Genomic DNA, 14,359 nt, shown 5'->3' with positions numbered 1-14,359 from the left:
CGCCAGTGTTCAGACCGCAGGTGCCCCGTGCGGGCCAAAATATCTCATCCGTCTCTATCTGTGCCAGTGTAGCAATGGTTGGAATAGATCAATAAAATCAAAACCAAATCCTCAAGAGCGACGAAAGCATGCGAAACAGAAAGATCCTGCTAGTTCAAACCATCAAATAAAGCACATCCGCCGTTTAAATTGATAAATCTTGTGACGGATGAACCTGGGAATAGCCTCATCTCGTGGAAGGGTGCCTGAGTCATAATTTTGGGTCGTTTGCACCAACTACGCGTTTGCTGGTGCGCGTTTGCTGGGGACTTCAGCCCTCTTTTTCTGGCGGACTTTCTTTCTTTCTCCTTCCTTCTTCATCTTCGAGATTCTCGTCTGTAGACACCGAATGAATCTGTTTATTTCGAACGGCCCGTAACATTATCTCGAAGATCATCTTTCTTTCTCTCGAGGACTAGCCGAGCGACAACGCACACCATTTGGTACGCGTCAAGCTACCTGGTTTTCATTTTTTTCTCTCACTTTGAAGTCAGCTGAGCGAAGGACGTACGTACGCCCAAGCTACCTGGTGAACCCCACGAAGTTCCCGAACACACGAACGACGACTGAAGCAATATGTCGTCGACCGAACGATCCAGCGCTCGTTTGCGCAAGAAAAACGGATCGAGGCAGCAACCCTCACTACTGATCCGACCTGATGAAGGTGTTCCTGAAGTGATCGAACTGGAGGACACGGATGGATTGATTGAATGGATTCGTGTCGACTCCGAGACTGCCTGGCGTGTTATCATGAGACGTCAGGACCGAATCAATGAATTCGAAACTGAACCCGTCGAGATACGGGATACTGACACGGATGCTGACGGAGCTATGAACACAAACCAAGCCATTATGGAACTGGCTGAAAAGAACGCCCGACTGGAAAATGAGATTGCCCAGTTAAGGGAACAGACCTCTACTGCTGCCATCGCCGAGAACTATGCAGAAGAATATGCACAGATACGTGAGGAGCGTGATGCTGCAATCCATGAACGAGATGGCGTGTTGACCACTATGCGCCTGATTGGAAAGACTCCAGTCCGTGAATCCCCTGTCCCTTCGACGATCAGCAACAAAAAATCGACCAAGATGCCTGACCCACCAATGCTGAATGATGGAAAGGATGTGAAATTCAAGACATGGAGGAACGATATACGTCGCAAGCTACTGCTCAACGAGGACCATTACCCTACAGCTGCTCATCAGCTGGCTTATATCAGTAAGGGAAAGCACTAAGGCATATCAATCCCAGTATGCAAGACTGCATTGATCCTACCAGCATATCCAAGATGTGTTTGATCATCTTGAAGGAGTCTTCCATGATCCAAACCAAAAACAGGCCGCGCGAGATGAGTATCTCACATTGAAGATGGAACCAAAGAAACAAGACTTCACTGATTTCCTAGCCGAATTCACTTACCTTGCGGAGGAAGCAGAACAGCCAGAGGAACTTCGAAAGGAAGATCTCTACCGCAAGTTTCCAGTGTCACTACAGAACCAGGTGATGGCGGAAGCAGGAGATAATGATGTTTCATTTGAGAAGTTTGTCAGAAAGTGTCAAATCATCACACGCCTGGTTAACCAGCAGTTTGCAAGTCGCACTGCGAACGTCAATGCAGGTGGTAATCGAGGACGAACTGCTCCGAACACAAGCACGAAGGGCACTTCATCTGTGAATAAAAATACAGGAACTTGGAAACAGATGGATGAGGAGTGCGCTCCTAAAGCAAGTAAAGTGTTACAGCTGCAAGGAATCCGGTCATCTTTCTCGTGACTGTCCAAAGAAGAAGGAGCTGGTCCCAACCACTGCTGCTGCTTTCACTATAAAGGACAGGAAAATTGCGGATCTCCAGACTATGGATAGTGCTACAGGCCGTTCGAAAGTAAAAGATTCATTCGGTGCCTACAGGACGAGAATCTCGAAGATGAAGAAGGAAGGGGAAAGAAAGAATATCCGCCAGAAAAAGAGGGATTAAGTCCCCAGCAAACGCGTAGTGCAAACGACCCAAAATTATGCCTCAGGCATCCTTCCACGAGATGAGGCTATTCCCAGGTTCATCCATCACACCCACGCGGAATAGCCCTCTTGAACCATCCGACAAGAGATTCTTCAGCTTCGATCCATTTTTGCCCTTGAGTGCATCATCATCAAATGATGCTAAGAAGGCACAAGGAGAAAACTCGGTTGACCTCACTACTTCACCTCGAGATAACTTGACTCGTATAGTAAATGTTTCATGAGAAACATAGGATAGATTCGGCTTCTTTGGCTCACATAGACTTCTTGACCTCGAAATTTTTATTTAAGCCACAAAAACAAGATCAACCTATCGGATGGGAGGAACAAGGATTGGACAGGCTCCCTACATCGAGACGCCAGGAGCAACTTCGCCCCGAAAGCTGATCTCACAACTCTACATAGTATTGTCGCATTGTTTATAACACAATTGTCAACTTTTTCTTTTTTTGCAACACGATACATAGTTTATAACCAATTTCCTGTGCTTAGCACGCATGTCCCGCAAAGTTAAGTAAGCATTCAGACTACAGTTAGACAAATCAAAAAATAGGAATCAGCCTTTCGCATCAGAAACCGAGCGGAAACATGGAGACTCTGTTGAGGACAAGGGACTGCGATGGTGTCATCTGATGGGACGAGTAAAGGAGCTATGCCTGCAATAAATATGTCGACAAAATCGGAATCCCAACTACTAGAAAGAATGCGAGGAAAGACAGTGAATATAAAATTGAACTCTCACGAGTGAAGAAGTTAAATCAGAAAACAAGTCCACATCAAAAACTGTCTCTCACTGTCCCCTGCGAACTCAACTTCCTCTACATTCACACTATCCTAGCATATGCCCCGAAATCAGGATCAAAGCTCCGGCTCTCCAAGAGACAGCACTAGTTTAGTAGTTGCAAACGCAGACACTAATACCAAGCCATTAGTTTACCAAGCAAGTCTACGTTAACCCCAGAAGGAAAGATTGCTCACCTGTTGTCGTCGCAGTGGCCACCGTGGTAGCCCTCACCCTGGGCAATGCACTACAATATTGTCAGACCCTGAAAATAGAGATTGGTTTGTCGAGCCAAAAAAAAAAAAAAAAAAAAAGAAAACCCACAGAAGCGCTGCATGCAGCATCACCGGCACCCCAGATATCGCCGACCTGGCAAGAGGAGCGGACGCGGAGGTTCTCGGAGGGAACAGCGAAGGCAACAGAGCCGAAGAGGGCAACGGCGCCCAGGAAGACGGTGGAGAACTGCATTTTGATGGTTTCGTTGGTTGAAAGACTGATGTCTTGAAAACTGAAAAATGATTTGAAGTAGGTTTAGATTGGGATTCGATGGGTTGTTGTTGACAAGATGAGCAGAGGACAGCGGGCGAGAAGGGGGTATTTATGGTCGAGATTCAGGATATCTTGATCATTCAAATGAGTACCTCATCTCGAGGTCTTTTCGTATTCACAGATAATAATCGCCCCTCTGCTGCCTCGGCTTTTGCAGTAAAATATATGGATCGGCAGTAGTCACCAAGTATATGATGTCGATCGGAACAACTGTGGTTCGTATTCGGGCGGACGATGGAACATCCTGTATGTAGTCAAACCCAACTACCCAGGGAGTTTTAGAAGCATCTCCACCCTTTGAGTTGAGCGAGTGGAGATATCATGATAATAACCATCAATCATCTTTAGATGCTCGTGATTTGCAACCAGGAAAGGCAAACACTAAGATCAAGCGCTAAATATATACGCATACACGAGGAGATGACCGACATTTCAAGACTACGCGATTTAGGATCTACAGAGATCGACAGTGACTTATACGAGCCGAGCCTTGTCAACCTCTGAGCAATGATGACTGTGAGCCTTGGCACGCTAAGCGCCAAGATAATAAAACACCTTTTCCTAGTAGTATATGAGCGATTTCCTGTTGAGCTCTTGAAGAGATGAGCTAAGGGAGCTCCTCTTAAGTTATCTAATTTCTTAGCTCCCAATCAGGAACTAATCGTGAGGCGCGAAATCTGTGGTGCTCAAACACGACATTCAGTTCAATATGATATGGTAGTGGGGCGATCCGTAAATATCTGAAAATCTGCCGAGTAGTGATCATCATCTTGTTGGGTTGTATTTGTCCCGCTTCGTATTCCAAAATAACAACATATGGGGGGACCTGACGATCTTTCCTCTAATAGGAGATATTCTGAGAAATTGTTATCGATAGGTGAGAGCCTCAGAAGTTGATGTTTTGGAACAAAGGAACGGTGGCACTTTGGTACCAGGCCCGGTTAATTAGGCGAATGTTACAGAGAGTGCTGTGTTTCTGCCAGGTTGTTAAATTGCTCTCGTTCATATATTCAATGATCTGATAAGTCAGTAATGATTTTGAGCGTACATACATCAGGTACTCACTTAGTCACCACAGTCACCTGACTCTGTACCTCTTCTCTCACTTCCCACGCTCTCTCTTCATTCCTCTTCCCTCTCACACAGATAGCAGAAGATAGCAGCAGATAGCAGCAGATAGCCAATACCACCTGCTTCTCACCCGTTCACGATCATCCTGTACATCTCACACTCTCAGATTTAGCAAAGTTAGATGGTATGCAAACCTGGGTGCAGATCTCGGCTGGGAGATGTAGATGTTGTAATTCAAAGGAAGATTGCTTGTATTTCTTCTGGACAGAAAACTTGAGGGTTTATATACACATGCGACCTCCAGATTGATTTCCAATCAAAGCTGGTAATTCCGTGAGGTTAGGAATTGATTCCGTTACGATACGACATATCACAACAGTAGAGACTTGGACGTGATGGCGAGCACATACACAATTAGACAACACGATGCCACACAAGAGTTAGTGACAAACTGAGGAAGTGGTCAAATACCACTAGGACCCTTCAGGACCGGCTTATTCATCGTTCACGCAATTTCCACCTAGACACCTGAGATCGCTCAACCGACCTCAACAACCTCCAATCAATCATCTGATTCTAATATTCACTGGACTTAGGGGGGCCGGCCGACCGCCCTCGCCCAGGTGACCCACACCCCTCCGGGTGTTGTCACCCCCAGCTCAACGAACATTCCCATCTCAACGATCAAATTCACACATTCTTCCAATTTAAGCAACCACCACCATGGAAAACAGCTATTCAGCCATTGAACAGCGTATATTAGCCGCCTGCGAAGCCGCCAGGGCAGTCGAAAAACCGAATTTTGCTAGTTTAGCACGCGAATATGACGTGCCTTGCCAGCGGCTACGGGCCCATTTCCACGGTCGGTAGTCGAAATCTAGCAGAATACAGCCTACCAAGCGACTCGAACAGTCGCAGGAAGAAGCACTAGTCAACTGGATACACCGCCTTGATAGTATGCATGTTCCACCTACCGCTGGTATGGTGGAAGCGAGTGCAAATTCGATGATAGGGGAAGTGCCCGGTGGCCCAGTAGGCAAGAACTGGGTGTATCGGTTTATCCGAAACCTACCGAACGGCCTATTTTGGGTGAAACGGAAGCCTTCTGAACGTGCTAGGCTGCAAGCAGAGGTCCTTGGTATGTGAATTTGACTAGTTTAATATTGACTAATTGACTACTAGGTATATTGACTACCTGGTTTGACCGGCTGGAAATCTGTTTGAACACTGAATCTATTCAGCCGAAAAATATCTATAATTTTGATGAAATGGGGTTTGCACTGGGCCAGGGCCGGTCTCAGAAGGTGATATCAGCCTATCAACACCGCACTAGACTACTCTCTAGTGAGAGAGGTAAATTAGATACTGGTATTGAGTGTATTGCTGCTGATGGCTGGTTGATGCCACCCTATTGGGTAGCACCTGGTAATGTTCATCTTCAACGATGGTATGAGGGTGGTAACCTGTCTGAACAGTCCCGAATCGCTGTTTCAACTACTGGCTATTCGAATGATGAACTGGCTATCGGCTGGTTGAACTGGTTCGATCTGAATACTCAAGATCGAATTAGGAAGCGAGAGGGCGAGAAGAGAGAGAAGGGGCTATTATTATATGATGGGCATGGTTCTCATCATAACTTTCAATTCCTACAACCCTGCGAGGAGCTAGACATTATCCTATTTGTCATTCCACCTCATACTACTCATCTAGTGCAACCACTAGATGGTAGTCCCTTTCGATCATTAAAGCAGCACTTTCGGAAGAAGAACACTCTTGTTACTCAATTTGGTGGAGATACAAGGGATCTTCAGTTCTTCTTTCAGGAAATTGGGACTATTCGGAAGCGCGCTTTACCCTCTCCAACAATCAAGAATGCCTTTAAGGATCGTGGAATTTGGCCCTTTAATCCACGTCTGGTCCTCAACTTAATTCTCAACGTTCACCAACACCAGAAATATACTTTCTGTCGGGATATATCCTCCTGTCAGAACAAATTAGCGGTGACCCACTGCTAGCGACCGATGGATAACATCCCTTGCTTGGTGTACGCATTCTTGCGCTGGGCTGCGGGCCCGGTGTTGTGACCGCCGAAGGCCAGTGTGTGGGATCTAGGGGTGTTTTCCAACTAGACGGAGAAGGAACATCTATCTACATGAATCAAATTGACTTTTGCTTTGGGAGCATACACACTGTCCACTTAACTGTGTACACAGTACCTAGCTGGTGATACCAACACTAAGTGTTCATGACCAATTAATTTAAGTTTTCCTTTTGCTCTTGATGTTACTTTTCTGAAATCTCGATGCAAGTCATTTTTTCTTGGGTTTTTTTTTGAGTATCGTATATTAAAAGATAACTTTGTCTATGTTTAAAAGCTTTCTTGTTTACGAATTAGATGTCACGTAATCCACGGGCGAATCGCGCACCCCAAAACACATAGTAAATGCGACACATTACAACTTCATGTCTCAACCACCAAATATGATTCAAATCTGATTTTCGGTTTATAGATGCCTATTAGTGGTACAGCTAATATATGTTGACCTGGAGCTCACCTGATAAACAATACATCAGGTTACAAAAACCCCTTCAGCCCGCCCGTTGCATCTAGGTGGCTGGGGACCTCGCCGGTTCTTGTGCGACCAGTTCCGGGACGGGTCCAATGATGGCCAGGTTCTTCCTGGGGATCGGACCTGCTACGCGCCACAGATCATGGCGCCGACGATCATTTGCATTGGGATCTTCGATACAGGACGACTGGAGGGTCTCCTGAGAAGGATGGCGGGCGGAGAGTAACCCTTGAAGAGAATTCACGGGTTTGGTACCCAGCTCCTAGTGAGGAGACACTCCATTGGCCAACTGGGACCATTGCCTGCTGAAGCGGGTCACGATCGAGGGTGATCTGAGTTACTTCCGCAGTGGCCTCCTAATCGTTTGTCCTTACATGGCAAGACTTCCCCAACGGACACTAACTGTGGCTGAGCTAGGGGCGGGCCGCAGTGAAACCTGTTCCACAATGGATTTACGTTGCTCTCTCCCCACCAATTCAAGCTTTGAAACATGCAGCCTTCCCACGCATCGTTTGACAAACTTGTTTTACGTTCACGTTAACCACAATGCCTTATTATCTTGTAAGTATCTGTGTACCTTTATAACCGTGTCTTTTCAGCTCATTTAATCTATTCGATTTACCCAACTGGTTGAATGCTACGAAGGCGTTCCGCCTGGAAACGTCAATCAGTATGCCTTCCAATCCAGCAGATTCTAAAATTACGAACTGATTATCTGTTTTGCAGGATTAAAAAGTTCGTTAGACACAATGGTGGCGAGATTCTGGAGGACCTGAAAAGTTTGAATGGTTTCGTGGGTGCAAAAATTTTCAGTCATGCATACACATCACAGTACTAAGTTTCCTATGGTATTTACAGTGCTGGAATTTCCGAAAACCTCGTGGCTCGTTTAAACTCTCACGAAGATATAAAAGACGTTGAGCTTGATGTGCTCGCGACGAATCAACCATCTTCAAGTGAAGAAGCACCGGCCGATCCTGTGCTAGACGACGTCGTGTCACTGGAGAAAAAGCGCCTCATTCGACATCTAGGCCTCGAAACTACTCCAGGCCAACAACCATCGGGTGCGGCCCATACCGTGCCGTCATTATTTTTTATCGAATGTGCCCCGAATTCACCAAGTGGCGCGAAATGCCGACTTCCAGGTTGTCATCGAATGATCCAACCGGGTGACCTACGCCTGGCCATGTATCCGGGAATTGACCAGGGGTGGTGGGGAAGACATAATGCGTGTACGCAAACACTTCTCCTCAGCTACAGTCACTGGACTTCTGACGCCGCTTTCCTTTAGCAATGTACCACATAGTCTGCTTCGAGAAAATCGCTGATTTCTCTCGGGTAGAATTCCTTGAGCGCCTTCAACCTCTAACAAGGAACACTTTCAAGTTCCGAGGCGTGCACGTTGGAGGAATTCTGGACGGTAACTACCTCGTTCCTGGTGGAGTGGAACGGCTTGTGATGGAGTGGAAAGACACCCATGGAAAGTGGGCTGACAAGCGCGACGGCTTGTAGGACGAGAGCAAAGACAGACTTCCTGCAAATTTCGACACTCTGCTACGCCAAGCAGGATCCGCTGTTTATCAGGGTACCAATATGCCTCATGGCTTGGATCAGTTCGAGTTTTACAACCTTATTACTACCCTGGCTTCGAATGAGAGCGAAGGTCCCGATGACAAGTCGGAATGGAATTTATTCAATAAATACCTTGACTCCAGTGCACAAGCCTTGGATAACCCACATGACTTAAGTTCCATGCTTCAACACTGGCAGAATGACGCCGTAAGTTCGTCCTCAGTACATATCCGAAAAAGATAACTAACAAGATTTTTTATGAAAGAGGCTTGCCAATTCGGATGAAGACAAATTGAATGAAGTTCAAATGAGAGCAAGGCATACATTAGGGAGAAGTCAATCCGAGCCATTAAACGGTTATCGGGCATTCCAATGCCAAACATGCAGGGCTTGTTTCTCTGCTAGCCACTTATAGCTCGTATTGCAGCCGCTCTGCACCTAAATTTATCACTTTAAATAGTCAATGGGACTTGAGTGACTTCGCGGCACTGTTACTGCGTCTCATTTTAGGGGGAATCTGTGACGGATGAACCTGGGAATAGCTTCGTCTCGTGGAAGGGTGCCTGAGGCATAATTTTGGGTCTTTTGCAGTACGCGTTTGCTGGTGCGTTTGCTGGGGACTTAAGCCCTCTTTTTCCGGCCGACTTTCTTTCTTTCTTTCTCCTTTCTTCTTCATCTTCGAGATTCTCATGTGGTGGCTCAATCCCACAGATCTTGAAATTCAACAGTTCCGGTTCTTGTTCAATAACCTCAATGTGAAGATTTCGGAAACTGGCTTGCACAATATTGGCCACAGCATATGGGCCGTTAACTTGCCAGGATGGATGGCATTGCAGCGTTTGGGATTCAACAGGGATTCCTGGAAGTTGCTCTTCACCAATATCACATGCCCTGAGTTGAACGTTCACTTTGCTTCAATGTCATATACTTTCCAAACCTTCGTCGTGTTGTGGATGTAACCCATGAACAGGGATCTTCTTGTACGTGATTGCCACGTTGAACGCTGTGCGGGTGGAACGAGAACGTAGGCTAAACAGCCAAAGGGTTTCAGGTGATAATACCTGGGGGTCAAATTTGGATGAAGGCCAACAAGCGATACCTTACCATTGAATGCATGGGAGGGGGACAAATTGCGTGTGTAGGTGGCAGTCGCTACTGCTTCACCCCAAAATTTTTCACGATCTTGCAAGTTCGCTCCAGCAAGCATTGTCCTCACCATATCTTTGAGTGTTCGAATTGTTCGCTCACACCGTTTATGTGTGGGTGTGAGGAGGGCTGAACTCATGTTGGATGCCTTCGCTAATCATGTAGTCTTGCCAGTACTGATTGGCAAATTCTCCAGTGCCGTTGTCTGTGCGGATTCTGCGCACGGTCGCACCGCACTGAGTCTTGATCCATGTGTGATAGGCACGAAATGCCTCGATGGTTTCGGTCATGCTTTTCCCCTTCAGAAAGTAGGTATGGGTATATCGTGAGAAATCGTCCACGAACACGAGAAAGTATCGATATCCGCATAAAGATGTAGGCAGCAAACCACTGAGATCCGAGTGGATGAATTGAAATGGCTTCGTAGCTCTTTCTTGGGGCTTTCGGCTAAACACGGTGTGCTGCTTTCCTGCCACGCATGAGGCACATCGAGATACTTGTTTTGGCAATTGGATTCTGGTAATCTTTGACACATTCTTGAGGTTGAGATTTCCAAGCCGTTGGTGCCAGATTGTAATCGGATGATAATTGTTGAATTTAGCATTGAACGCAGATGCGGGTAATTTAAGTTGCTAGAGATTCGACCGAATTTGGCTTGCAGTGGCAAGCAGCTTTCCGCCGCGTCGAATCTTGCATTGGCCACGGGCAAAAATGACCTCTAGTCCCATGTCGTCCAAGGAACGTACAGATACCAGGTTTGTGCTGAGCTGAGGCACCCACCAGACTTCCTTCAAGTCAATGGAGGCTAAATTTGTCCGAATGTGGAGAATGCCACTTCCGAGTGCCTTCACGTGTGACCCATCGCCAATCGACTTGACGAGGTTGGTGAAAACTTCTGAAATTTCTGAGGTTTGACCTCGTATGAGTCATTGTATGGCTTGCTCCAGAATCGAGTATCCATTCGTTTGTGGATGATGCAGCGTGGCTTGCCATGTGGGCAAATCCATCTTCCATGTAGTTCGTATCAGATCGAGATGACGGTTGGGGCGGGTTTGCTGATGCAGGCGGCACGTCTTCAGCTGTGTAGTTTGTACGGCATGGTATTCGGGATAGTCGTTCTTGGTTTTGTCTATCTTCTTCTTCACGTCGCTGAAGCTCCCAGCACTTTGATTTGGTATGACCTTTTCGTCCACAATGGTTGCAGTATACTCTTTGTCGAGAGGCGTCGTTGCGTTGCCCCCGATGGTATGGCTCAGAGGGTTTATATCGATAGCCTCTTCCTCGTCGCGATTGGAATGGCCCCCGGGGTCGATTTTGAGCGATCAGTGCTATTCCAGAGCCATTTTCAGCGCCGACCGGTAGTTGATTCTCAAAGTCAAGGAGTTGCTGAAGAGCAGTCTGGTAGTCGAGATTCGGGATTCGCTGAATGTGAGATACCGTAATTTCGAAGCGTTTGGGAAGTGTACTGAGTAATTTGGCAATTCTCTCTAGATCGGACAGCTCTGATCCAGTTCCAATCAAGCGTTGGCTGTAGGTATCGAGACGAGCGGACCATGTTTGAATAGTGTCGTTTTCTTTGAATGTTTCGCTCCCAAGTTGTTGCCTTACAGCCCAGATATTGTGGTTGTTTCTTCCTCCTAGTCGCCGTTCTAGTTCCAGCCACATGGCTCGAGGGTCTCGACGCACAACTGCAACGATGCTGTGGAAGTCGCTGTGGATATGATTCCAAATCCATTGTATCGCCTTTTCTCGAGCTTGTCTATAGACTTTGACATTCTGGCTGTAATTTGTGACTTCGGCTGCTCGCGTTGTAAAGGGGAACTCGGGAACGGGCTCGGTGCCTTCAACGATGCCCAGTGCTCCCAGTCTGGTGAGCTGGACTTTGGCGTTTAGTTTCCAAGAGTGATAGTTTGTTCGAATAAGTTTTGGGTGTCCAGATTTACTATCCATGATGAGCAAAGAGGGCTTCATAACCTCTTGTAGCATGTGTATGATGGTTGTATTGTGTGTGGATCTGTGGATTCTCGGACCCGTTATATAGATACAGGTCTAACCCTAATGCATGAGTAGTGCGTATCAGGGTGACAGGACAATACCATCAGTACATGGTGTCAGGATTAGTTAATGTTTTCTTGCACGTTTCCGACATACGGTTGAACTGCACTGCGCGTTTCGTGTTTGCCCTGAGAACCATTTGGACATATTCAGGGGGTCGTAGAGTTGCCTCCAACCGTTGGTCCACCCCAGGTGTCTCAGATCCATTTTCGGCTGCTGGGTTTATTCTTCTCGAGTTGACGAAGATGACAGTGTCTGGCGGACCAAACCAGACCTGGTGGTGGATCTAGCGATTGTCGCATCAGGGGCGGAGATGGACGCGCCGAACGACGCGTCCAACTCCCGCCCATTGCGCCTCGCAGGCATTCTGCCCGACTCTTTGGGCTGGAATGATTAGCAGAATATGGGAACTTACCTTTATAGGCCGTCTCTTCGGATTACTGCAGTCGTTCCGGATCCCTTCAACTCACCCCGACAGGATTCGAATGAAGTATTGGTCTTGGTGTCAGGATGAGGAATTATGTACTGGCTAGTACTGAACATGTCCAATAATGGTCACTGGACTTAGGGGGCTGGCCGACCGCCCACGCCCAGCTCAACGTACATTCTCATCTCAACGAACATGTCACAGCTAGCTGATACAGTATGGCATTGTATGCAAGAATGGGGCTAATCTACCAAGGGGAACTAATGCAAAAAGATAGGATGAATTAATTGAAGAAAAGAAGAAAAGAGCAGATGCTGCGAGGACACGTTAGGGTGTCCTTGCTTACATGAGTAGTGTGAGGGGGGTTGAAACTCCCGATTCTCGGAGTGTCGAGAATCCCCTAGTACAAATGAAGATATCACGACACAAATGGAACTAAACTATTTCGGGTGTATTTTACTACCCCACTATCCTCGACAGAACATTTCCATCAGTCTCGGTATATAATGTCAGGATGTCGGATACGTGTATCATCTAGTATCGAGGGACGGCCAATTGATGCATGAGATGGATTAACGAGAGTGTGTCTGTGTGTTCCGATCTGTTGAAAATGATCCAGGGGCTATAAACTGCGTATTACATCACAGTTCTTCCGAGAATGACCCGAATTACCATACAATTACTATTGCAATGTGGGTGGATGCTGAATAACCAAGAGCAGTGGAGAATCCACAGTATTTTACCTCTCTCAGAGTTGACATATAACATTAGTGTTAGGGTCTGCTTCCAAACGTGCTAAAAACGTAGGGTTGTTGTAAACACGCCGAGAGATCACATGATCATAAATAACAGGTGTTTCAACTGGTGGTGGCGATGGTGGGGGTTTTTTTTTCTAACCAAAGTGGTGCCGTTCGACCCCATTTCCTCAGTTGTTTCTCGCTATCCTGGCTTTGTCGGCTCGCAATTTTCCGGTTCGCATCCTTTGTAGTTAATGCGCCGAACTTTCCAACCTGTTTTAGTGACTTTCGGGCAGTAGAAGGCATTTTTGGAAGTTGGTTGTTGATAGTTGACTGTAGTAGTCGAATCTCTTCCGCCATCCGAACTTGACCATCAGCTAATCGGTTAATCGCACGTTCAATATTCGCCTGTACACACTCTCCCTGCTGCTGCTGCTTATTCAATTTTTGAACTTTTCTATGGTTCTTTCTAGCCTGACAAGCACTAGTTGGTGGTGAACTAGGGATGCTTGAGGAAAATGGTGGTGGTGTATTGCCGGTTTAAAAGTGTTGGTATCACCAGCTAGGTACTGTGTACACAGTTAAGTGGACAGTGTGTATGCTCCCAAAGCAAAAGTCAATTTGATTCATGTAGATAGATGTTCCTTCTCCGTCTAGTTGGAAAACACTCCTAGATCCCACACACTGGCCTTCGGCGGTCACAACACCGGGCCCGCAGCCCAGCGCAAGAATGCGTACACCAAGCAAGGGATGTTATCCATCGGTCGCTAGCAGTGGGTCACCGCTAATTTGTTCTGACAGGAGGATATATCCCGACATGATGAAAAACACCGGATTGATTTTCCTGCGCGAAACGGGTGGAGTTGATGATTTACCGGGTTTCCCGATAGGACCAAGGGCAATTACTATATACTGTTGAGATGGGCTACGACGAAGCACCGAATATTGAATAGGGGCCTGATAGACAAATCTACCTTAATGGAATTTGACAGAACTGGAACTTGACTGTTTTCAAACTGTCTACATGCGATTCTGGGGGTATTTATCCCTGAACGGGCGCCAAGCCCCTGACAGTAGTAAACCCCCCAAGAATCGGTCTCGATCGGTGTTCTTCCATGAAGATCCCCTGAATGTAGAATATAATGGCGGCAAGAGCGGTCGAAGCGCATATCAAGCTCAGTGCCTCGGATTTCCCTGGACAGTCATGCCGACAGAGATTGGGAATGAGGCATCAATTCGGTGCCTTATCCTGGAACCTCAACATATACAACTCATCGACATGAGTGACAACGAAGCATTACTCGGGCGTCGGGAAATTTTCCCAATAAAAACGATGCGGCGAAGCTCATCTTGATGACTCCCGAAATAAAATCGACGAGAAATCTACTGCATCCT

At 46.8% G+C, this 14,359-nt stretch overlaps 4 protein-coding genes across 4 annotated transcripts; 2 read left to right on the top strand and 2 right to left on the bottom strand.

The window, feature by feature from the left end:
• Nucleotides 1-615: 615 nt before the first annotated feature.
• On the top strand, nucleotides 616-1,813 carry N7532_000030 (uncharacterized protein; the record flags this gene model as incomplete). The annotated part of the gene is made up of 2 exons (XM_056612534.1): nucleotides 616-1,258; nucleotides 1,329-1,813. 2 exons carry the CDS (start codon nucleotides 616-618, stop codon nucleotides 1,811-1,813), a joined length of 1,128 nt encoding a protein of 375 aa, XP_056479758.1.
• A 1,135-nt stretch (nucleotides 1,814-2,948) lies between these two features.
• N7532_000029 (uncharacterized protein) lies at nucleotides 2,949-3,305 on the bottom strand (the record flags this gene model as incomplete). Its single annotated transcript, XM_056612533.1, has 3 exons — nucleotides 2,949-2,970; nucleotides 3,035-3,084; nucleotides 3,162-3,305. 3 exons carry the CDS (start codon nucleotides 3,303-3,305, stop codon nucleotides 2,949-2,951), a joined length of 216 nt encoding a protein of 71 aa, XP_056479757.1.
• A 4,449-nt stretch (nucleotides 3,306-7,754) lies between these two features.
• N7532_000028 (uncharacterized protein) lies at nucleotides 7,755-9,014 on the top strand (the record flags this gene model as incomplete). Its single annotated transcript, XM_056612532.1, has 5 exons — nucleotides 7,755-7,858; nucleotides 7,886-8,259; nucleotides 8,334-8,535; nucleotides 8,557-8,806; nucleotides 8,865-9,014. Coding segments are annotated over 5 exons (1,080 nt in total), but the record flags the coding sequence as incomplete, so codon positions are not given.
• Nucleotides 9,015-10,671: 1,657 nt separating this feature from the next.
• Nucleotides 10,672-11,731, bottom strand: N7532_000027 (uncharacterized protein; the record flags this gene model as incomplete). Its single annotated transcript, XM_056612531.1, has 2 exons — nucleotides 10,672-11,025; nucleotides 11,102-11,731. The coding sequence occupies 2 exons, from the start codon at nucleotides 11,729-11,731 to the stop codon at nucleotides 10,672-10,674; spliced, it is 984 nt and encodes a 327-aa protein (XP_056479755.1).
• Nucleotides 11,732-14,359: the final 2,628 nt, after the last annotated feature.

Source organism: Penicillium argentinense (assembly GCF_028826775.1).
Source record: "Penicillium argentinense strain IBT 30761 chromosome Unknown utg000001l_segment0_segment0, whole genome shotgun sequence".
In the NCBI taxonomy this organism is placed as follows: Eukaryota; Fungi; Ascomycota; class Eurotiomycetes; order Eurotiales; family Aspergillaceae; genus Penicillium; species Penicillium argentinense.
Note: the sequence above shows the minus strand (reverse complement) of the source record. Positions and strands in the feature narration are given on the sequence as shown.